Source organism: Cupressus sempervirens, chromosome 2, assembly GCF_028749045.1.
Source record: "Cupressus sempervirens isolate cs-2001-9-10 chromosome 2, ASM2874904v1, whole genome shotgun sequence".
NCBI classification, from domain to species: Eukaryota; Viridiplantae; Streptophyta; class Pinopsida; order Cupressales; family Cupressaceae; genus Cupressus; species Cupressus sempervirens.
In genome coordinates this window covers 56,801,132-56,827,126 of record NC_143119.1, presented here as the reverse complement: position 1 = coordinate 56,827,126, position 25,995 = coordinate 56,801,132, and the positions used below count along the sequence as shown (strand labels likewise).

At 37.4% G+C, this 25,995-nt stretch overlaps 1 protein-coding gene across 1 annotated transcript in view; it reads right to left on the bottom strand.

Moving 5' to 3' along the window:
- Positions 1-25,995, bottom strand: part of LOC149571043 (calmodulin-binding transcription activator) — a 291,577-nt gene that overhangs the window by 188,436 nt on the left and 77,146 nt on the right. Inside the window, exon 5 of the mRNA XM_089812610.1 lies at positions 24,975-25,020. Within this exon, the coding sequence (XP_089668736.1) occupies positions 24,975-25,020 (46 nt within the window). The remainder of the gene's footprint in view (positions 1-24,974; positions 25,021-25,995) is intronic.

Sequence of the window (25,995 nt, the reverse complement as noted above, 5' to 3'; positions counted from 1 at the left end):
TTGGCTTCAACCCGTACCCGTACTGGAAACACGTTCCCGTCCCCTAAAACGTCCCCGTCCCGCAAACTCCGTGGAGCATAGGATAAATATAATTAATAATTGGGGCTATCATGGAAGAGTAGTGTCCCTTACTAAAGGGGCACCTCAAATTGGTATAAAGGAAGAGTGCATCTTCCTCTATTAGAAATGAAATGAATACACACAATACATTGCAAATTGAATACATTGAAAATTAAGGATACACAATCAAAACAATAAAATGTTATCAAAGCAAAGTCTAGGATGAAGATTTCAATAAAGAAATTATTAAATATCAGACTGCAAAAAATACAAAATAGAAAGTACCGATAAGCCACATGAACCGCATACATACACAGTAATGGTGAGAGTAGACAGGGGAATTGAATGGGAAAGGAGCGATAGACAAATAGGAGCTTTAGAATTTCCACATCGATCAAACAAGAAGGTCATTCATTGGTTTAATATTACAGAGTGGGAAGCAAATAAAATGAAATAATAAAGTCGTTTCAGTTTTTTTCATGTGGAGATGGAGGAATGTTTTCATATTAGTCTTGGGGTTCAGCAATATTATTATGATGGAACTGTTTAATATATATAAAAAGAGTCGATGCCCAATGCATTAAGTTGTTTTGTTAGAAAGAAATTGTGATGAATCAAGAACACAATTTGGGTACATCTATTCCGAGCCATATGACAATAGAAACCATCACCATCATTCATTCTTACAAGGTCCTAGCATTTTTGAAGGGTAGAATATATGTTAAATTATATTTCCAGCACTTAGTTTTGGTGTTAAGTCATTACGGTCAGTCAACTTCAATAGTTGTTTTCCAAAGATAGTCGAACATTTATGGATGGTGTGTTTCCTTATATGAAGATATAAAAAACTATCACGGTTCATTTGTATTGAAAGTGGAAGGCATGATTGCGTGGGTGGACAGCTTGGAAATCGGGCATTTTTTTTTCAATAAAGAATGGAGAGATGAACCTGTGTTGATTAAAAACGCACAAGCATCGTTGAACAACATAAGAATCATGAGACATTACAACATGTTTCAGCATAATGATATTCATTTTGGGAAACATGTCCATGACGTAGTTGTTTTGAAGTTAAAAAGTATCATTTTTTGGTGTTTTGTTGAATTTGGAATATAGCATTGGTCTACTATTATGGGGTTGATATAAATACCATGGAAATTGAGGATTATATTTGAAGATTGCTCTAGTGACTTTGACAAAGACATTCTAACGAAATTTTGATGATTTCATTTTAATTATTGGCTGGAGAATCTCAAGCCTTCTAGGATTTAGCTAACTGTTTGCATTCTATGTTTGAGAAACACATTTTGCATTGGATAGATTGTATGGGCAGGAAGTTAATCAAGGCGGGTCTAAAATACATATTGTATATTAGCCTTGATCAAACACCACTAACCTTTTATTGTCCAACGTGATATTTCCTTTGGTATTTTTAGCGTGCGATCTACTATAACATTAAAGAATAGCATGCAGTCTTTTAAGAAACACTGCGGCCAAGGTTGACTATTTTTGTTGCATCGAATGCAATGTTGGTTGATAAGGCATGTGGACTTGCTTGAGAGTAGGTTGCAGAGGCATGTGGGAGATTGGATGATGTGGACATCCTTATATAATTGCTATCAAAATATCGAGAACATGTCTTATGATAGAAGCTTAGCACGTCTTCGAGAGAGCTATTGCTTGAGAGGCATTTGGGAACCAATTAGTAGTTATGGTTCTTTCTAGAAGACAACATGCTCGAAGACTGGCAATGGGTTCTAGATCTTGTACTAGTTCTATTCAAAATCAAGAGTCCTTCCTATCAATACAACCAGCCATACATAATTGAAAGAAGATGATGATTGTGTTGCAGTGCTTGTTCTTGCAGAAGCTTTGTTTGCTTATAGGGGCTCAAGAGTTAGAGAATTTGTAAGTACACTATGTTATAATGTTCAAAGTGTATTGAGATAAAGCTTATTGTGAGACGAGTGTGCTTCTAAGTTAGAAGGAGCGGCTAGAGGGTTTTCTTTAGCTAATCCCTAAGGATCTTGGTCATATTGGTTCAAAGGAGGTAGACAATGTCAAGATGGTTTCTATTGTGATCAGGAAATTGCAGCAGTCACAGGACTACAATGCATAGGATGGAGTCCCATGTGTGTAGGCTAGAAGGCCTTTATGTTGACACCTAGGTCATGATTCTCCTGATACATAGATACTTGGTGAGCTTGGGATTCACCATGAGTGATGCACACTCCATGCTTGTATCTCATGATAGGTCAAAGCATGTGATGAGATCAGATATAACTCTATTAGAGATATGGTGCAAAGGAAAGCTATTCAGTTGAAGTACATTAGTAGTGATTATCAGATGGCTGATTTTCTTACCAAGCCCCTTGCCAATGTAAAAGTCGGTGCATTTTTTAAATAAGCTTGGATTTGTGAAGAAGGAAGCCCTTGTTGACAGGAAGTCTCAGCATCAGTGATTTCCCAACATGATTCTTCTCTGTCAAGGTGAAGTTTGACGTACAATCACTAGTTAACGATTTTTTCTCTGAGACAAAAAAAATTGAGTTATCGGCCCTTGTTTTCTCTAAGACCAAAAAATTACAGGTATCAACCCTCGTATGCATTTTTCTCTGAGACGGAGAAATTAGAGGTATCAACCCGTGTATGCATTTTCACTAAGATGAAGAAATTTAAGTTATCAACCATTCTATGCATTTTTCTCTAAGGGAGAGAAATTTGAGGTATCATCCCTTCTATGCATTTTTCTTTGAGATGGTAAAATTTGAGGTGTTAGCCCTGCAAAGCATTTTCTAAGATTGGGAAAATTGAGGTCAAAGCCCTTGTTGTTCTTTCCACTCATGGGAGTAGCCATGGTGGATGTCATGTGAGAGAATCCATGACTTAGCAATTGTGTTTATTCACCTTCTGGGAGTAGCAATGGTGAATGTCATGATGAGATGACAACATCATGTACAATGATTCCATGATGAGCACCTGTCTTCATTTGCAGTTCCAAAGGAAGAGTGGGCAGATAGAACGTGTTTATTCTGTAATATGGGAGCAATAGAGACGAAGCAGCACTTTGTCGAAGATTGCCTAGCATACAATAACATCAGATCTAGTCATACAGAGATATTGCAGAACAAGAACTTCAACTACTTATTCGAGAAAGATCAAGTGAAAAGAACAGTGGCTCTGATTATCAAACTTCAGTGAACGAGAGACAAGTTAACCAAAACTTAGCAGGTAGATTAGTTCCGCTCCTGCCTTAGGGGGGTGATTGTGTGGATCCCATAGGATACTTTAGCCTCGTGGACATCAATAAAATCTATCATATCATATCATATCATTCATGGGAGTCGTCATGATGGAACCACCCTCTATGAGTAGCCATAGTGGATATTACTGCATAACTCAGATAATGAGAAGGATTCCTCCCTAAGAGGGAGTATCAATGTTCTTGTCATTATGGTTGGATTCCTTCAAGCTAACATAGATAACATAAAGGTTGTGATATCATAATTATATTAATAATTATTGATAATTTAATTATTATATTATTATTGTGATAGTACAATTATTTTATAAATATACTATTATATTTAGTGTGATAATATAGTTATACTATATTATATTGTCATAAATAGTTATTCTATAATATATATTGTGATAGTATAAAACTATTATATTTATTGGTATAATATAATTATATAAATTTATATATAATAAATTTATATATATAATTAATTATTAGGCCATCTTAGAAGAGTGGCATGTTGAAGTCTAGGATCATTTCTGCAAATGTAGAATCAGAGCCATTATTATTGATGAGTTTTCCAAAGGCAGATTTGAGGACTCTTAAATATGAGAGGAGTAAATATCTCTATAGTTAAACATCACTAAGTAACATATTAATATAATAGTAATATAAATAACCATATATGTAACTCATCTTAAGCATATATGTAATATTAATATGTTAACCATATATGTAATATATTATACTATTGCATATCAAGAAGTTAAAAAGAGATACAACCAAAGTTTAACAAGTGTAGAAGCTATCAACCCATACAACAAAAATACCAAAATCAAAAAGCAGCACTAAGGCTGCAACAGACGAAGTACCAAGCTATAACAGAGGTTGTCCCAAACAAAGCGCCAAGTATCAAAGAACAAAAAACAAAATTACAGCATCAATTACAACATAACATTAACCACTTTCATCTTCACTTGACTCTGAAGTAGTAAACCGCACTGGGGAAGGCATGAAGGAGGTAGTAGGAACCAGATCCTTAGAGGGGGGTCTCCATGGTCGATCCTTTATGATCTTCTTTAGAAGTTGATCCAGAGGAATGTTAAAATCATCTTCTACTGAGGTAGCAGCACTTCCTGTGCCCTTCTCTTTCAGGGTGGTATAACCATAAAAGAGGTCCTCCTTTGACAAGGTAGCTTTTCCTTCTTTCAAAAACTTCTAAAATTGGTCCTCCTTCAACTTGAAGATTGTTGTTACCTGCAAGGAAATATCAGTAGCTATGAGTCTCCTTAGAGACTTAGTTTACTCAGTAAGGATACGATCAACCCCCTGAAAAATGTTGTTATTCTTAGATTTCCAACTATACTAGAGCAAAACAGAAGAAAGAATAGACCAAAATACATTTAATTTCTTGCTGCCATAACAGATTTTACCATATATAACATTCTAAAAAGAGAAGTTAAGGTCCAAACTAAACCCAAAAGATTGCCAGACTCCAAAAGCAAATGGCCATTCAAAGAAAACATCAGCAATGGATTCAAGATGGGTACAAAGAGAGCAAGGGTTGGGATCACCACCAGGCTTAGAAAAGGGGAGTTTATGGATAAGCAACCGCCAAAGGAAGTAGGTAGTTTTGGGTTCAATATGTCTGGCCCAAAGTTGACTTAGGATCTTCTTCCATTCAGGTTGTGTAAGGGAGAGATTCCAAACAGCATTAAGGTGGTTAAGCACAGTAGGTCCAGAAGAAAGCAAGTCATAAACAAATTTAGTTTTGACCAAATGGAGAGGGGAGGATTCTAGCCAACTAAGGTGAAACTGGCAGCAGTCAGTCGAACAGCGAGCTTTCCTAACTCCAGAAGCTTCAAGGGATTTATTAACCATAGCGTAAGTTTTTCTATGGGAGTCTAGTAGATTGAATCTCAGTTTCAGCTCAATCCACTCCATCAAATTGTTGTTAACAAAAATGTCTCTAAAAGTATTAATAACAACCTTAGACCAGTATTTGGCTGAGCAGCCCTGCACTAAGGCAAGTGGGTTGCCTTGGCTTTGAAGATTCCACTAGATAGAACAAAAACCACACCAAATGTTGCCTTGCTCAATTCTGTTAATGTTTCCCAGAAGGGGTCTGATCCTACCCCAGCTTTTCCAAATAGCCTTGAACACCACAGATCCTTCAATTGCAAATTTGCAATCAAGTGCAAGAAAATCCTGAACATCCCAATTATTCCAGAATTTGGCTCCACAAGGATGGCAGTTGGCTAAATTATTTCTTACTAGTATCTTCCAGGGTTCCTCCCCGAGAGTGGCTTTAGCAATTCATTTAATTGCCAACGCAATACCTTGCTTTCTTAGAGCTTTAAGACCAATCCCCCCCATAACTTTTCTCTTAGTGCACCATTCCCATTTAACAGCATGAGCTTTAGAGGTTCCTTTACCATCCAACCACAGAAAATCTCTGATAATTTTTTGCAAGAATTCAAACTGATTGACATTAAATAACTAGGCTGAAGAGAAATAAACAGAATAAGAGGAAAGAATCTTCTGACAGACCTGAATCCTACCAGCCAAGGAAAGATACAACGTATTCCATTTGCCAATCTTGTTACTAATTTTCTCTTTAACCCAACACCACATATTGTTAATGTTGGGATTAACTATTTACCATATGGGGTAAATAGTTTAATGCATACAGACAATAGGCAAGAACATGTAACACAGCAGTACTCCTTTTATTATTCGAATATATGCCAAAGGGATTACATAATGCTTCCAATGATGATTACAATCATGATCCAAAGTCCAATCCGGATGGTGTACATGTACCATTCCGAAGGGGTGACTCAATCATCACGCCCATTCGGATACTAATCTACCCGTCGGCTATTTATAACTTTACCGACAACATGCTAGTCTACCCATCGGCTATTTTATAAATGTATCAACAATATCATCCCCCTCAAAAAGAGAAGTCATCTGTGGACGACAATTACAAAATATTCACCCATGCCACTTTCTCTGCTTCCAACTCTTGGGTACAATGGGCCAAGTGTCACTATACTGCCTTCAACTGGATGATCAGCACCTCCCGAGCTCTCTATACATCCACCAAGACAACTTCACGTCCAACACCTACTATAAGTGCCTCAAAGTGTATCACCTCTCTCGAAAGGCTTGCTTTGTTGTTCTTTCCACCTCTGGTACACAGACACTCCATGCCTGCAACAGCTCCAAGTCTCATCAACTAGTCATACTTCCCACGACTGATAACTGAAGTGATTGGGGTTTAGAGGGCATCGCCCCTTGCCGCCAAGACCAAATTAGCACTCTCAAACCCACATAAAAGTCCATGGAACACACCATTATTGTGATTTTCTTCCAATCCCACTCTTTTTGGCAACTGCTTATGTTTTACTACCTGTTTATGTTTTTCCCTTCCCTTGGGCATCATGCGTTATTCATTCTAAACATTTTTGAGTTGTCATCGTTTTTTTTTTTTTTTTGGGCTCCTTCTCTTCTAACTGCTTCCTTTTGTCTTCTCTTCTGATTGCTTCCTTTTGCTGATCTGTGATGGTATTATTTGCAGAGGCCACACAGATAATACTTGTGGATGCCTACTCCCTCCTCTTCGGTCACTCAGAAGATGTCTGCAAAACCAAAACCAAAATAGCTCTCCCAAGACGACGACCTCTATCTGCCAGTGGAAAAGGTTGTTCACCGAATCCAAATCATCATCCGTCGATCCACCTTCCAGTCGTAGAATTCCTTCCTCATCGGGTTCCAATAATTGCTTTCTTTCATCCTCTTCTTCAGAATTAGATGATACGGCTTCTTCGCCCACCATTTGTGTGTGTAAATCAATAATGAATTGTCGTCCTTTGCTTTCTAGTGATAGTGTATTCTTCTTCCAATCATGCTTAACCTTTGCTTGTACAAGCCATCCCCGGCCCAAAATGGTGTCATATCCTCTCTCCTTCAGAGCGATGATGACAAAATTGAGTAAGAACGGCTATGTTCCAATAGTCACCGGTTGTGCCATCAGGATGCCAAGAAGTTTAATGCCATGTTGGTCCACTGTTAGTAATTGGAACGTAGGTGGCCACAACGTCGGCTGTCCCAACTTCTTCAAGGTATCTTTTGGTAACACATTCATGCCTGACCCTCCGTCCACAATTGTGTCTGTCAGAACAGTTCCCAGAATTCCCATCTCGATGACCATCGGATGCTATCCGAATGCGAGGGCTAGCAGCATTGGGTCCTCTACACGTGCTCCAGTTTCCTTCTCCCTTCCATGTTCTCCTGGTAATTTAGCAGTTGGAGCGATGTTTGTGAGTATCGATCGAAGTTGAGGCATTGTGAGTAGTAGATCGTTTAACTTGACTGATATTTCAGTTTGTAATATCTACCTTATGATGTTTTGTTCCGCGCAATTCCTCGTTGAGGTACCGATAGTGTTCTTCAATTGTGATTTCTCCGCCTACGTTGCTTTCTCAATTTCTGCTTGCATTTCTTCCAATCTCTTCTTTTCTTTCGTCAGGTCGAGGTACAATTTTGCTTATTTTCGTGTGATTGCCAAAACCTCCTCTTCGTCCGTCCCAATGGTGATCAAATTGACTCTTGATTTTAGGCACTTGGCATCTTCATGATCTCTCAGATCGCACCATCTGCATAACTTTGGTGTGTTTGTCGATGTACAGTTTTGTGCAAAGTGGCCCCACAAATGGCATGCTCAGCATTGAACCATCGAGCGACCATTCGCATCGAACTGAATTCGGCTATGGCCCCCCTTATTATTGTTATTGGTATTGTTGTTGGTAGTGTTGTCTTGCCCTCTTCTATTATTTTTGTACCCACCCGAAGTGGCACCATCATTGCTGGTGTTTCCGCTCCCTCCTAACGCGGAAGCCTCCTGTGTCAAGAACACTTGTTGATGTCCTCTTGTTTTCATATTGAAGGGGCATTCTTTTGTGAAACGTCCCATAATTTGACAAATATCGCAGAACTAGTTTTTCGGACAGGACCCCTTCGTGTGACCATATGTCTTACATTTCATGCACCATAGCTCGTTTCCCTTCCTCTCTTTCTGCATATTCTTAAGTTCCTTCATCATTTTGATCATATCCCTCTGGAGATCTCAGACCTTCTTACTGTCCTTTTCGTCACCACTGCTATCTTCTTCCGAAGACGAGTCATCTGAGTTGCATGAGCTACTTTTCTTCTTTTTCTTTTTCTATTCACTCTCTAAGTCAATCGCCCGACGGTATGCTTCGATGTATGACGATGGCAGCACAATCTTCATTTTCTTCCTTCACTTCGGGCGTAGTCCTTCAATGAACCATCTCTTTTTGAGCCCATCTACCACCTTACTTTCCATTTTATTTATTAATTATTTTAGTATTTTGGCATATACACGGACTGTTTCATTTTTCCCTTGCTTCGTGGTGTAGATTTCTGCTACGATCTCATTGTTGTCTCACAGCAATTGAAATTCGGTGATAAACTCCTTTTCAACTCCCGCCCGTGTAGTTAATTTTTGGGGATTGGCGTCGGCAAACCAATCAATTGCTACACCTCTTAGGGTTGCTGGAAATTGTCGGACCCACTCGTCTGTGTCGGTTACACCATTCGTCGTCCAAATTGTTTCACATGTCTTGCAGTGTCTAATTGGATCAGCCGTTCCATCACCATCAAACTTTGGCAACTTTTCCTTTAGTCCTGCAATTATTACTTGATTTTGTATATGGGCGCTGTTCGGCACTCCAACATCGGCGCTCTGCACTCCAACACCAGCACTGTTTTGCATTTCGACACCGGCATTGTTCTGCACTTTGACATTGGTGTTGTTTCAGACAGTCGTCTTATTTCCAATAGCTGCATTCTTTGGTGAACAAGGGTCTTCGTTAGCAAAGTTGTCCGTTCCGGAAGTGTATCGTGGACGAAGAGTTCTCCACACTTGTGCTCCCTCGGCACTCCGAGCCGTGTGAATTAATTCCCTTCCGTCTGGATTCTCTTCACTCAACATATACAAGTTCAAAAATTCCTCCCTTGCTTCTTCCACCAAATCCAACCGTTGTCGAATCTCTTGCGACAATTCCTTGGTGCTTCGATGTCCGTCAATAATCTGCTAAAACCTCTGTCTGCGCTTGGCCTGTTCTGCCAAAATTAAATTCCCTTGTGTTGTGCGTATTTCATCGGCAACAAATGTTTACCGAATGGGGTAAATAGTTTAATGCATACAGACAATAGACAAGAACACGTAACACAGCAGTACTCCTTTTATTATTTGCATATATGCCGAAGGGATTACATAATGCTTCCAATGATGATTACAATCATGATCCAAAGTCCATTCCAAAGGGTGTACATATACCATTCCAAAGGGGTGACTCAACTGTCCCAGCCATTTAGATAATAATCTACCCATCGGCTATTTTATAACTTTATCGACAACATGCTAATCTACCTATCGGCTATTTTATAATTTTGCCGACAACATTGACCACAAAGGGGATACCCAGGTACTTAACAATATGGTTGGGACCACCCCAACTGATTCCAAATTTGGTGCACCACTGTGGTGGTGTGGGTTCCCAGCCCAAAATAATAGATTTCGCAAGATATTTTACTCCCTGAGGCCATGCAAAAGAGGTCAAGCCTAACCATGACATGCTGCATATTATCTTCAGTGAGCTCAAACAGAATTGAAGTATCATCAGCAAATTGCACATTGGAAATTTTATCTCCATTAGGCAGGAGGATCCCAGAAACCCTAGGTGAGATGGATTCATCTCTCAGAAGATAGTGTAAGGCTTCAGCAACAATCACAAAGAGAGCAGGGGCAAGAGGATAGCCTTGCCCTATGGATCTAAAAAGATCAAAACACTCAGATCTGCTACCATTCACCTCAATGGAGGCAGTGGCATCTTTTAATAAAACTCCCACCATCTATACATAGAAATCTGGGAACCCTAAGGCTTTCAACATCATAAGAACAAATTTCCATTCCACTCTGTCATAAGCTTTCTCATAATCAATCAGAAGCATTCCAATATCCTGTCCAAAAGATCTTGCCCAATCCATAGCTTTCCAGCAAGTTAAAGGATTTTCCAAAATATATCTCCCTTTAACAAAGCCTGTCTGAGTTGGACTAATCACTTCGGGCAGAATAGGAACAATGCTAAAATCTTAGCTAGAATCTTATAAGTAACATTGAGAAGAGTGATTGGCCTCCAGTTCCTGATCAAAGTTTTATCACCAACTTTGTAAATAAGCTTGATGAAGCCAGAGTTGATAGAAGGACCTAAAGATCCTACCATCACTGAGTAGTTATAAAGTTCAAGAAGATTGGGACCAATCCACTCAATGTTAGTTTTGAAGAATTTCACCAAGATACCATATGGTCCAAGGGCTTTATCACATTCCATAGAGGAGACAGCATTCAAGATTTTTGCCAGGGAAATAGGGGAGTTAAGAGTTGAGGCATCTAAATCCAAAACTTTTCTAGGTATGATGGAATCAAACTTACTCCTTGCCATCTCAGTCATCAATCCCTTATCTTCAGAAGAAAAGAGGTTCTTGTAGAATCAAGAGAAAGCCAAGAGAATATCCTCTAAGTTAGATAAAATAACATCTTCCTCACAAATGAAGTTAATCTTATCCTTGGCTTCTTTCAAATGTAGCATTTTAAAGAAGAACTTGGATCCCCTATCTCCTAATGATAACCAGTTAGCTCTGGAACGGATCTTAGCTCCTTGAATTTTTTTTGACTAGAGTTTCCTCAATTCATGCTTGGTATTAGCCACAAAATCACCAAGAGTGGGATCACCAGGATGTAACTGAGAGGCAACTTCTTCAATCTGCAGCGAGTTTACCAAGGAAAGTTCCAGAGCTCTATTGTCTATTGCTTTCTTCTTACCCATGGCCTTAAATAAGTTTTGCCAAGAGTAAACAAATTGGACCCAACTGTCAATCGGATTGTCATGCTTGCAAACAGAGTGATTATACCAACGGATAATTCTGGAGGCTGCGAGAAGGTCTTGATCATGCAGGAGAGAAGAATTAAGAGCAAAGGCATGATACTTTCTTTTTACAAGTTGTTGCGATCCAAGCTTTAAAATGTCAATCACAATTGGATGATGGTCAGAGTGGGAGAAAGGGAGAACTTGCCCTAAGTTATTATCCACAGGTTTTAAACAGCTGAAGAAATCTTTATTGAAATAAAACCTATCCAACCGAGAGTATATTTTTTTCTCCCCTTTCTGATAATTAGTCCAAGTAAACCAAATACCACGAGATTGTTGTTTCAAATCGACAAGGGGATCAATGAGATTAAGCTTATTAGCCATTTTGGACCAATATAGATGTTCATTGCCTTTCCACTCAAATTTGAGACCACCCAACTTGTCTTGAGCCCTTTCAATCATGCTGAAGTCTCCTACCAGAATCCAAGGGAAGCCAGGTAGCTCAGCCAGCCATTGCCAAAGAGTGCACCTCTCCCATAAATCATTAGGGGCATAGACCGAGCAAATGCCAAACTCAAAGTCTTCATCCTTGAAAGTAACCCAGGATGCTCTATTACAAGGGGAAAATCCCCAATTGCTGATCTTCTTCCTCTAGCAAGGACCAACAAGTATAGAAGAGCCTCCCTTACCTTTAGGGTGCCTAGTGGAGAAGGAAGCAACATCTTTCCAGATGCATTTCAATGCAATATCCAAAGAGGATCCTACAGACTTAACTTCTTGGAGGAGGAGGATGTCTATATCCTTGTTCCAACTTAGGAATCTCTTAACAATATATTTCTTGGCTGATGATTCTAGCCCTCCCACATTCCAGGAAGCAATTTTCAGCTTATTCATCAGAGACAATTATTTATTAATGTCCACTGGGGACTGAAACCCCTTGAAACAATCAAGCATTTTAGTCCTAGCTTTCTTAAAAGGCTCAACATTACCACTAGAATTTCTAGGTCTCTCTCTTTTCCTTTTAAGAGATTCAACAGCATCCTGTCGGTTCTTACAATCCAAGTTCTCTCTATCCGCACTGAAAACAAATTTCTCTAACTCTGCAGAATAACCTTCAGGCCTACCCTCTTCTACGGTTATCAGATTACAAGGAGGGTGCCCAACCTCAGGATCACAGTTCCCCTCATGGTGATTCGAACCAGGAATGTCCTGACTGTCATCATTAGGTTCTAAGGTAACCTTGTTCACAACAGAAGAAGGAGCCACCGGAATAACCACTAGGGAGAAACCATGAACTCTTTCCTCCAGGTTTAGGCAATCCATACTATCAACTCTAGGGAGACATGATTCTGAATCAGCACAAGGTGAGTGGGAAGGAGGAGGGGCAGCCTTCTCACAATCTTCTGTCGCAGCAGAGCATAGTCCCACAGTAATTGAGGGTGCTTCCTGTAATGCCTTCTTGGCTTTTGCTTTCAAAGAAATTAGGTCCAACTGTTGGGCATTAAGGGGTTTATTCTTCCTCCCAGTTGATTTAGAATCGAAGCCAAAATCCAAGGATTGCACATCAAGCAGAGACTTAAGTTCTTCCAAAGCATCTTGATTTACCAGAGGATGAGATACTTCGGCATTTTGGATGAATTGGTTCTTGAGAGAGTCCAAAGATGAAACAAGTTCATTGGATTCAGTCAGCCATTTGGAGGCTTGCAGGTCAATGGATATTTGAACAAAATTACTCCTGGAGGACGTAATGACAGATTTAACCTTGGGGGGGGGGGGGGGGGGGACGAAGGAAGAGGGGTTCAAAGGAATAGTCTCTTTCTTTCTTGCCAGTAATGGGCAATTTTTCCTCTAATGCCCTTCCTTTATGCACAGGTAGCAAGCATTCAAGCCTCTCATTTAGGTGATAAGGCAGACAATAGGAAGGGTTCCATCTTCAAGGGTGATTGTTTATGGGGCATCCACACCAGGGAGAACGGAAACGAGGGCTCTGGAATCGGCATTAGGAATGAGGGTATTGGACTGGTCGATTTTGAGGACCTTCCCAATGGGTTCAAGTAATTGGGGAATGAAATTCCATACTTACGGCAGAAGATTGCTGTTGGTGACCCATCTGGGACTAGCCAAGGCAAGAACTTCATCATTAACCGATTCCAAAGACCAGGGTAAAGCCCTAAATTTAGAGCTTCTAACTTTCCAAAATTGCTTCTCAACAATCGTTTTTTGAGCACTGGGGTTACAAAAATAATAATAAATGAACCTTTCTGAATCATACGGCAAAAGGAGAAATGATGCCCTAACTTATTACTCCAAATTCTATGAAACCAGTCCTTAAGGTAATTTCTCGATAGAAGATTCAAAGGATTCATGGCAGCAAAAAAAATGGCAATGTACTTCAATCTATCCTTTTCCTTATTAAACTCAAGAATCATTCGGGAATTCGGCTTAACAACACAACAAGGGGAAGATGGTTCCTTACCTCCATCTCCCATGGTGTCGGTGGAAGCGGTTGCAAACGATCGATGCATGATAAACTTGGCGTCAACGAGGACGTTGAAGCTCCCTTGCAACGACTGTTTACTGGTGGGTCAGGTGTTTTCTACGCCTTTGGCTCCTGCGATTTGGTTGTACTCTTCATCTTTGGACCTAGAGCGAGGATGACCACTTCTTTGAAACTGGTGAGAGCGGTCATGGGCATTGCATTAATACCTTCCCGATTAAATGCTGCAGGGAGTAGGCGGTGGAGTACTCCATCTTTTCCTATCCCCGGCGAAGCCAAGGCCAATACAGAGGAAATTTAAGAGAGCTCTACGGATACCAAGTTCCAAAGCCCTCTCTACATGCCTCTTATATGTAATATATTATTATTTAATAATATATAATATTATATTATTATATACAGTATAATATATAATATATATTATATTACATATATAAGATATTTATCTTAAAGACGATTCACCATCAAGGTATCTCATGTTAAAATCAATCAGACAGAAGCTACAACCTTAACACTCCCTCTTAGCTAGGGAAGATTTATAGAACACATTATTTTCTCAAGAATATGAAGAGATATCATCTCAGTATGATATTCAATTCACTATGAGGCTAAATTTTTCACCTTTCATAACACACAATTGATGTAATTTCCATAACTTGAAAACACCACCTTAAGTGTGGTCTATAGTAGTAACTATGTCATGGTGCACGGCAAGATCTAGCCCAAAGAACCATAACAAGTTAGTTATCATTGTGTCCGGCAAAATTCGGCCGAAAGAACCATGATAACAGGTCTACCATTTATAAGATCGCCACCTTACAATGGTTACCTTCTGTTTGTTTGTTATCATGATTTCCAGCACTCTGCGACAACAATTTAATGAAGTCTTTCATGATAACAAGTCTACCATTTACAAGATCATCATCTTATAATGGTTACCTTCTATTTATATATGTCAATGAAAGACTGTCACCTTTCATTACATATCATATGTGAAATAGTAACCACCATGAACCCAATTAGAGGGTGGTACAAATGCTTTCACCTTAATTTTCTCGCACAGAGAAGAATGCATTACAAGGAGTTTCACTTAGAACTTCTCATAAAGAAGATATCATTCACAAAGGATTGCACCTCAGAAAATTCTCCCCCTGAACAATGATCCTGGGAAGTACGGTCCAACAGTTACTCCCTTAGAGACTCTCTTCCCCAAGGATTATAGTCAAACTCACTCTGAATCTGATACCTAATTTTCTGGGGATAAGTCATCACTTCCTCATGTTATACATAGAAGTGGGCCCATCAAAATAATGCAATTACCCACATGTATTTCTAGACTCCCTCTGAGTATCAATCTTCTAAGCTCCTGTGTTACCTTGGAAGAAGTATCATACTCCCTCTTAATGTAGAAGAATCTCATAATCTGAATCATCAAAGATGTCTGCTTCAAGACCCTCACTTTATCCATCTTGATCATCAAGGTCTTTGGAGCTACTATCATTAGATTGAGTCTGCACAATATTTGCTAGCATATGTAAAGTACCAACCTTCTTTTCCTGTAAGAATATCCTCAAACATAAAGGAAAAGATCAAAGCAAATAACCCTCATGGTATGTACAGAATTACAAATAAGAGAGACTACAAAGAGTAGATAAATGTAAAAAAGTACTTATTTGCACATGAAGATTCAAAAATTGTCTTTTTAGATTATTTGAGAATGGAAAATCTCCCCTCTAAATGAGGTTCAAGTGGGAATGGAACATTGACTATTATTCCCCCCACAATGTAAAATTTCCACTCATTCTTATATTGTTTGAACAATTTTGTATCAAATATGACAACTCCTTTCTAAGTTCCAACTTGTTCTTTTCGTCCATTGAAGGTCCAAACATTTATTTACTTTAATAGTAGAAGTGAACATTTCCTTCCATTTTATCAAACTCGTCCACAATATGCCAATATCTCGATTAAGTGTGATTATGCCACATGAATGACTCTACAACTCATACTATCAAGTTTCATTCATCAAGGACAGACTCATAGATGGTTCAAATGAATTCTCAAAAGCTTCATTAACATCTCACAACAACTCAAATTTCCTTACAGTAACTTCTACAAATACAAGTGACATCATCTAGAAGTCATCACTTCCTCATGATGTACACAGGGGGTAGGCCCATTAAAATCACATGATCACGATGTATGAATCACGGTCCTCTTGACAATGGCAATTTATTGATCACTAGAGAAATCCATCTCAACATCGATTACTCTCTTTTAATCAATAACACAGAGATCATTGAAGATTAGCTAAATAGCATCCTTAGTCTTCTCCCTCGCTTTCAAGGTTACCTAAAATATCAACCTCCCTCTAATTCTCAATCTCCCTCTTTTTCTTGTAGTAACATTCCTGGAAGAAAAGATCAAGGCACATAGCTCTTATAATTAAATATGAGAGAGAGAGAGAGAGAGAGAGAGAGAGAGAGAGAGAGACTACATTAATAGCTAAATAAAATACTGAAGGATAAATACTTAACTGTACATCATTAATCTTTCACACCATTAGACATTATTATTGTAATCAAAACAATTATTTATTACTTTATAATGTCCCCTTCTATTAGGTCGGCTTAGAATGATCCTACAAAGGATATGAGATTCACTAGAAATTGAAACTTGATTTAATTAATTGTATCTGAACCAAGTTGTAAATATCATCACTAAATTCTATTAGAAATTCCAGATAACATCCATTTTCTACATATATCACATCACGTAAGGGATGGTAGATTTACAATTGCTTGAGGTTGGACACAACCTATGTAGAGCTCTCTTACCCCAACATGGGTGTTTTACTCTTCCCCTTGTGCACACTCCCTATCCAATACATAATCGATGCAATGCTTCTTATAGACTTATATGTCATTTACTAATAGTATATATTATTACATTAGATTCTTAGTTACCGATTCGGGATACGAATCCAATTCGAGCACGTGAATCGGATCCGTGGATTCGTGATTTTTTTTTCCCCGATTAGGATTCGTGGAGGATTCGTGAATATATATATATATATATATATATATATATATATATATATATATATATATATATATATATATATTACTGATCTTGCCCAAGCCCCAACTAGTAACAGATATATATATTTATTTATTTATTTGTTTCTCTCATTTATTAGTATATATAATGCATAAAAAGGTCATTTTAGCACTAGAAAGCAAAAATATATATTTTAAAAAGTCATATTAAATAACTTAGACTCACTTAAACCTGTCGATCCTTGAGGATTCACACTGGATCCTTGAGGATTCGTGCCTGGATTCATGCAGATCCAGGCAGGATCCTTGTTTTACACAATGGATTCATCAGGATTCGTGGGCCATGAATCTGAACGAATCCACCGTGTAAAACAAGGATCCTGCCAGATCTGCACGAATCTGGATCCGGATCAGACCCGAATCCGGATCCGGCCTCTAGGGCACGAATCTGGAAACTAAGATTAGATTCCTTGAAAGAGAACAATGTATAATCACATTAAAAAATAATCGTTTTACCAATGTGTATTTAGACTCAATTTGATTGTTATAATGATATTTCATAACAATATTATAATTTTTTATAATATTGAGAATTAGTTTATTATACCATGACAACTCTCAATAATAATCTAATCCTTTCTCTTAATAAAATAAATAACCTAATTATGAAATGGAATAACAAACATATAGAATTTAAATACTTTCTCATACCTTCTAACTTCCGCGAGTGAGGTTACTCTTCACAATATATAATAGAGGGTCAAATATTCCTCATACCTTTTCATATATACTCAATCTTGGATCCCAATGCATTTGTATTTACACATCACCCCTATCTTATTCGCCTAATATTTTCAGAAGTAATGTATTATTTCCTGCCAATGCACGAGACTTCACCAATAATCCATAATCATTATTCTATTCGCTCAGTATGGAATTCACTCATTTATGTTTAATCTTCTTTTTGAATATGCTTTTCATCTTGTATTTGCTATCGTGGCAATATGAATAATATTATATTCCTGTTTGTCGATATAATAGCCCATTGATGTTGATATAATAATCCACTTGTGTCGATTTAAGAGATCAGCTTCTCATCCCTAGATTGATCTTTCTTCCAAGATGAACTTTGTCAGGAGGTTACACAGAAGCATACCTCAATCACATGATGAGGGGGGAGATAGTTTTCAGTCTTGCATCAAGACCCTGTGCTTGCTTGTTCCTGGAAGTCATCGTCTAGAGTAGACTCATCGAACGTAGATTATGCGATAACCTATATCTTTTGTTCTATAAAAATTATGATTTATGGAGTAGACGCGATGGTAACATTGGCTAACATAGAGTAAACAGAAGCTCACTATAGAGACTGTGACTCGTCCATGCATCATTCTTCTTAATAAGGATCCAGATGATACATCTGTTGTAGCCCATCCAATTTACAAGTGCCAAATACCATATAATACGAGAGTATTGATGTTCTGACAGATACAAATGTCATTCCAAACTTTCCCTTCTTATTTGCATCAGACAATGAGTTGGATTAGTCAATGGCCCATTCTATTTGTTAATTTGTTGTACCATTGCAAACCTGATTAAACCATGAAAACATGTATATTCAAGTGATTAGTTGTTGCCTTCAGCTTTTAAGAGAAAAAAATGGGCATCCCCAAAACCTGAACTTGCATCCACCCCATTTTGAGACTCACGTAGGTCAAGCTCCCGTTCCCAAACGAAATTGAAATACTGAGGACACTTCGATATTAAATCCGTCGTTAATCTCACCGTTCTTTAAAATACTTGCTCAATGCTCGCAAAATGAAACAAGCTTTGCTTCCAATAAGGTATTCCCATAAACAAATTGCCCAAATACCTTATCAAATAAAACCAAGCTTTTCTTGCTTTATTATCAGAGATTGTAAATAATAATTCCACGGATATGGCAAAAAGCCTATTAAACTAGGTTTTTAAAATGAAAATATTGAGAGGCCTAAGGCGAGGAAATAGTTGGACTTTAATGGACTTAAATCTCCAGGGCATTCTGTGTTTTTCCAGCCTCGGAAATAAGAATGTTGAAACCCCTAAACCCTTGTCTATTGACAAAGATATTTTAAGCACATTTCCACCCATGGGAGTCCAACAGTATCTCCCACCTTGGTCATCATAGGAGAAGACACACCATAACTACCAACTTAGAACAAATTCTCCAACGCTAAAACTCTCAACGGCTTTTTTCATTTAAGGAATGCAATCCTCATCAAGATTGTATGAAGGTTTAGTTTCCTCCCTCATAAGCCAAGCTCATTTAATTTTATTTAGCTTTTGATTCTCATTTAAGACATCGAGCCAAGATAGCATGTATGTAATTCTATTTGATTCAGATATTCTCAGTCCTATCACCCAGATGATATCATGAATGACCAGTTTGCTATTGCTAGACATCTTTAACAAAGCCACCTCTTCTAGATGCATGACCTCTTCAACCGGGTTGATATTGTCCAAGCAAGTGTTTCTTTACTAATAATAATTCATTAATCAACCACACTGTAATCAATTCCCATATCATGATTCAGGGTAAAAAAAATTATTTTCTTACATTTGCAGTTAGGCTCTGATACCATGTATTAAGTCTAGGATCATTTCTACAAATGTAGAATCATAGCCATTATTATTGATGATTTTTCAAATGCAGATTTGAGGACCTCATTAATATGAGAGGAGACATATCTCTACGGTTAAACATCACTAGTTAACATATTAATATAATAGTAATATAAATAACCATATATATAACTCATCTTAAGCATATATGTAATATTAATATCTTAACCATATATGTAATATATTATTATATTATTACATAATAATATGTAATATATAATATATAATATAATATTATTATATAATAATATATATAATGTATATTATATTACATATATAAGATATTTATCTTAAAGACAATTTACCATCAACAAGGTATCTCATGTTAAAATCAATTCAACAGAAGCTACAACCTTAACATGGCATCTCTTGGTGAAGGGGCACCTATGATTGGTATAAGAGAGAATGCATCTTCCTCTATGTGAAATGAAATGAATACACACAATACATAGCAGATTGAATACATTACAGATTAAACATACACAATCAGAATAATAACAAATAGTTCCACAAAGTCTATTGCTGACTATATTAAGGGCATTGATGACTCATTAACTGTGAGAATGATTAGCAATGGCTATAGTTGTGTAATGATGAAGAAGTTTTTGATCCTATCTAAGCATTATAACATTTAACGATACATGGAAAAGATATATCAATCTTATCAATGATAATATTGGCACCACTTAGTAAGGGATCTAATCATATATAAGGATTGATTACAATAAGATTAATAATGTGATGGTAGTTGCTATGAATAGGAACGATCTCTTGAGATGAGATTTGACATAAAGAACACACTCATCTTTGATATCTAATAAATGCAACCCTTCGATGAAACAAGATATATAATGAGTTGAGAAATCATTTCAATCGTCAAAGAGTAAGAAGAAAACAATGTAGAGAGAGAGAGAGAGAGTTGCAATTATATTCATGTGATTTTGTAGCAGAATTATGCAGATGTACAAACACAAAATCAAGAGGAGTTTATAGCAGATTTACGAGTGAAGTGTGTGCAGATTTAAAAAAGATAAGTGAATGAAAGATATTGCATCAGATAGCTCAAGAAAGGATAACCAGATCTGCAAGGAGGGAATTACTAAATACTTATATATGTGTACTTTTCACAAGGAAGAATGTATTGTGATATTGCTATCAGGATTCAATTGTGTAGTTTTGAGTCAAACTCTTTAACCCGTATTTCATGAGTGGTGGTTCACATAAACCCATCTCTCATCAGAATGAATGGAACACTTCGCACTCATTGCAACTAGTTGATGCTCACAAAGGTGAAGCACTAGGAATTCATGGGAGGTCACCCATCCCAATACTACTCCAGCTCAAGCGTGCATAACTACAAAGTTTCCTCCATGGTTAAACCTACTCTGCTTGTGACCCTTTTTGCAAAACCTTCAGCAACCATTGCGCCTTGTGAACCATTCATTAGAAATCCCCTTACACCCATTTGATAAAATATATTGCTGGCAAGAATCAGGGGATTAATATTGATTACAGAATCTGAATCCCATTAGGAATAGAGAATTATTATATGGTGCATATATACTAAAAGGAATGAAATCAGAATTATTTATCTATCTATCTATTTGTGTATGTATGTGTGTGTGTGTGTCTGAGTGATCTACTATATATATCTGAATTACATATTACATATTTAAATGGATTATATATCTGAATCATAAGAATCAACACAGCAAGGTTAGTAAGTATGACTATCTTTTATATACTTTAGCCAACATTGAATCTCATTCTGGATGGAAGGAGGTGTAGGTAAGAGGGTATAAGATTGTCATCTAAGTAAACTTGGTGGATGTCGAAGTCCTACAAACAAGGCGAAGAGGGTCAAAGTCCAATTTGTGGGCTTACAATGGATGAGTTGAGGACCACACTATGATCTTCCTACCCTTCCTAACATGATGATCAAATTAAACATAGTAGATATAGGTAAGACGGTATAAGGCCGTCATCTAAGTGGACTTCCTTAGTGGATGTCAAAGTCCTACCACCAAGGCACAGAGGGTCAAAATCCCGCTCTTGAGCTCAAATTGTTCAAGTCGTGAATCTATGTTGCACTAATTGTAATGTCCCCATTTCTTGCAGCATCAGAATTTCAGGGATTAGCCTAATATTGGATTCTCATAGGCTAATGAGGATGGTTAGAGGGTCTTTTGAGGATTGGTTAATCTCCAACATTCAGGGATTTATGGATTTGACCTTCATTCGATATCATTTGGACTCCATTTGTCATACTTACTATGTATACTAAGTCAGAAGTAACAGAGATGGACCCTTTCTATTTTTAGAAAGTGTATTTGGTTGCATGGGGAATTATAAGGAAAGGTTCCTATTTCAGACGACATGGCAATCAGACAAATATTTCAAGAGATATTAAAGTTCAAGTGACTTAAGTGATTTATTTAAATATTTTAATGTTATTATAAAGTAACTTATAATAATAAAGTCACTCTAATATTATAAAGTGCAAATATAAAGTTACTTAATGATTTAAAGTCACTTTATGACAAAAGTAACTTAAGTGACTAAAAGATGAAAGTAGCTTTTATCCCACATTGCCAAGTTGTTTGTGTCTTCCCTCATATCGAGGCTATAAAAGCGTGGAGCTACATTGCAATTGACACCATGAATTATATGTTATTTTACAAATCCTAAAGGTTGCTTAAATGTGACTGGATATTTCCTAAGGACGAAACCCTTAGGGCCCGTTTGGTTGTGGAGATAGGAATTGAGAAATTGGAATTGTTATTTTCAAATTGTTATTCTCGAATTGTTTTTCTGAAATAGGAATTGGTTTTCTCTATTTGGATAGACAAAATAGAAATTAGAATTTGATTTTATTCGAACTGTCCTCTGAAAGATGATGAACAGATGTTTATCCAACCCCATCTGCCACCTATTGAATTAAATTTTGATCTGAGAATCAGAAAAAAAAAATGTTAAAGAACAGAAGGCAGACAAGGCCTGAGATTATTATAAAGAAGCGGGAGTTGACTGGCGGTCTGCAGACCGTGTGTACAGTAATAGCATACCGTTATACAACAAAGGCAAAATGTTGAAACAGAGAACAAATCTGAAGTGTCCCTGCATATTGCAGAGCTTTCACGGGGGCCACCCAACCACCTGCCTTCACGGGTCACGATTTCGCCATAAAATCTTATGTAACTTCTCAAACCCTTACAGATCTTGAATATATATATTTTTCAGTATCATCAGTTTGAAAATGGCCATGATTTTTCATTTCGGGGAGCTCCAACAGGAAGTTATAATGAAGTGGATCTGAAAACATTTTCAAATAAGAAAAATTTGAAATGGGAATGGGAATAGCAATTCCAATTACAAGTATTTTGGAGAATGGACAAATGCTCATTTTGGGGCAAAATGGGAATACGTATTCCTATTCCCAATTCTGATTTGGCGCAACAAACAGAGAATTAAAAACGAATTCTAATTTTCTATTCCTATTCTGATTGTATTCCAGCAACCAAATGGGCCCTTAAGGAAGAATAGTGAGACTAGACATAAACCTAGTATCTCACATTTGCATTTCAGAACTGTGATTCCAGATTATTGCATTGAAGACTCTTTGGAAGTCATTCTAGCACATACAGGTCAGTACTGGAAATCTTGTATTTGGACAGCAGGGATAGAAGTCAGTTAATCCTATAGCAGAGGAGGTTATTACAGCGTTAGAGCTCTGAACGCTGCCACAGCAGTCTGATACTTGTCTGATACAACAGCGATTAGAGCATCCGAAAGCTGCCCCAGCAGCATGATACTTGTCTGATTGGGAAGCGGAGTACAGGTAGCTGCAGCAGTCTGATACAACAGTGATTAGAGCTCTGAACCCTGCCCCAAAGGATTGATAGAGGATCTGTGTGTGGCTCATTCATTCATATGCAGGGATTGGTACTTAGCCGACATAAGTGAGGTGACGTAGAAGAGCAGGGAGACCACAGGTCAAGGCCTTCACACCAAGACACATTCCAATAACCAATATGGGTAGCAGAGTGACTGAGCATTGGCAGCTCCAGAATAGTGATCTTGAAGAGTATGTTGTAGATGAGCAGTCCAGTTTATTAGCAGCTGCAGTATACAGGTTCCATTATTTCCTTGTCTATGTTTGTAATACCATGTGTTGGTGCTTTATACATAAATAAATATGTGTGAACTCATTCAGTAAATATTTCTCTATAATCCAAGTTAGACAAAACGTTGTATGGGATCTGCTGCACTTGAAGAGTAATATACATACAATACTGCTATTTTCTGAGGTTGTCACACTGTATGCAAATTCCGTAGTCATATTGTTATATATATTTTGGAGTTGGATTATTTACAGCAGCATCAGAGTTTAATGCCAAGGTTACATGCCAACTGTTTGACAAAATACCCCTAGCCAAGGTTTAACGTATTGATCATACTTACTCAGGATTATTACAGTAATCAACAATAATGGATGAAGCGTAGATAGGAAGCAAGGCAAGCATCCCACTAAATAGACCACCTCACATGGATGTCAAAGTCCTACCACCGAAGCAAAGGGAGCCAATGATTAACTCTTGTGCTTAGTATGGGGTTGGCTTGTCCAAAGCTGCCACGACTCAATCCCTATGTTCAAGATTTTGTTCAATAGCAGAAAGAAATTGCATTTAAGTTAATTAATATTATTAGCCTACATAAACTAGTGTTCCCTACATGATTATAGGATTTATAATCAAAAGCATAACAAAGAAAAAAATTGGCTTAATCTAGATGGGGACATTTTTTGTATCTCTTTGGGCACCTTCTTAAGTTCATGTACTACAAGAACTAAATAAGTATTGTAGAGAGAAAAAGGATACAGTGTTGAATGTAGATAAACAGTCCAAGTTGGCCTAGTGATGGAGAACTTGTGCTCTTGAAGAGAGGTCACAATTTCAAATCCCACAAGGGGTAGGGTGCATGTATGTCCCTTTTGTAGCACAACTAGGTGCCTCTCGCAACGGGTATGAACTATGAAGCAATCTCATATCATGACCCAAAAACAGATAGTATCATGGAATAAATAAAGTCCTTTCATTTTTCCTTTCTTTATAGTTGGAATTTTTCCTCTATTTATTTATACATTCAAGACTTAAATCAATCTTCTTTTATAAATCCAAATGTTTATGTCAGGAAGAATATGTAATAGATAAATGGTAATTGGAAATATGGGTAAATGAGAATTTGAGAACAACTTTTCAATCAATGTACTATTCACATCCTTTCTCAGTATATCATTTTTCCTGTGGACAAACAACAATGCAATCAAATGGAAATGTTGAGATACTAGAATAAGAATGGCTTTCTTTAAGGAAAACTGACAATCTAGAAGTACAGCAACATATGCATTGTTACAAAACATTAATTATTCAAGGATAATTTGCAAGCATTATATATCTATATATATATATATATATATATGAAAGGAGAGAATGTGGGAAAACCTCTGAAACTTCTCGATAATGTACAAGGACAATGTGTTCATAGGCTCTGCAAACATAGATGAATCAGCACACAATTAAAAAAGGAAGTGAAATAACATCTCATCTATTCAAAAAGGCATGCATTATGAAAATTTAAATTTTCTGAACTGGAACAGAAATAGAAGTCACATATGTAGATGAATCTGAAGCAACATTCTATGCCCAAGCTTTACTGTGCGAAAAACCAACAAAACATTACTAGAAAACCCAGAATAAACATTGCTCATTTAGGTCAAAAGAAACAACAATGCATGTCAACTGTGTGATATATACAGCTACAGAAAATAGATTGACAGAAAAAAATGATAAGCACATACCACATATGTATAGGAATCAATTAAGTGAAGAATGGCAAAAACAAAAGGGGATTTCCTTAATATCAGAATTTCCAAAACTGCCTAAAATTCAACTTTGCCAGTAAGTGCATTATAACAGCAAAAATCAGCTACTTCTTCACATTCCTAACACAACACAAGATTCAGAAATGATTCTGCAGCAGGGATTAAAAATATGCAAGTCAAGCCCTTAATGCTAAACATGTTTTAGAAATTCAGAAGATTCCTAAGTTGAAATTGGTTGCTAGAAGACTCCTTCCCCTAATCCTAGATAACGTTAGCAGAAAGGGGAGGTGCTGGATTGGGTAAGATCCAAATTAACAAGAAAGAGCAACTTTGTTCCTTCATATCAGGCTAAGTTTCAAAGGCAGCTGTTTCCCCCAAAGGAACAGCAGCAGTGCAGGATGTGAAGCCTTTAGTTATCCAAATGGTTGAGAATGATTTGGGAACACAGTTGTAGAAAGGCATTGTAGATCTTCTTGAAATATTATCAGATAATATCAAGAAAAGATTCCTAACGGATGGGGAGGATAAGGCTGCCCTAAAAGCTGAAAACAAACAATCTAAGAAATTCGTGACCAATCTCTTTCAGCCCGTACCAAGCTCCAAAAGTTTTGTACTGTAGGTTTTGCATTCCATGGATCAGA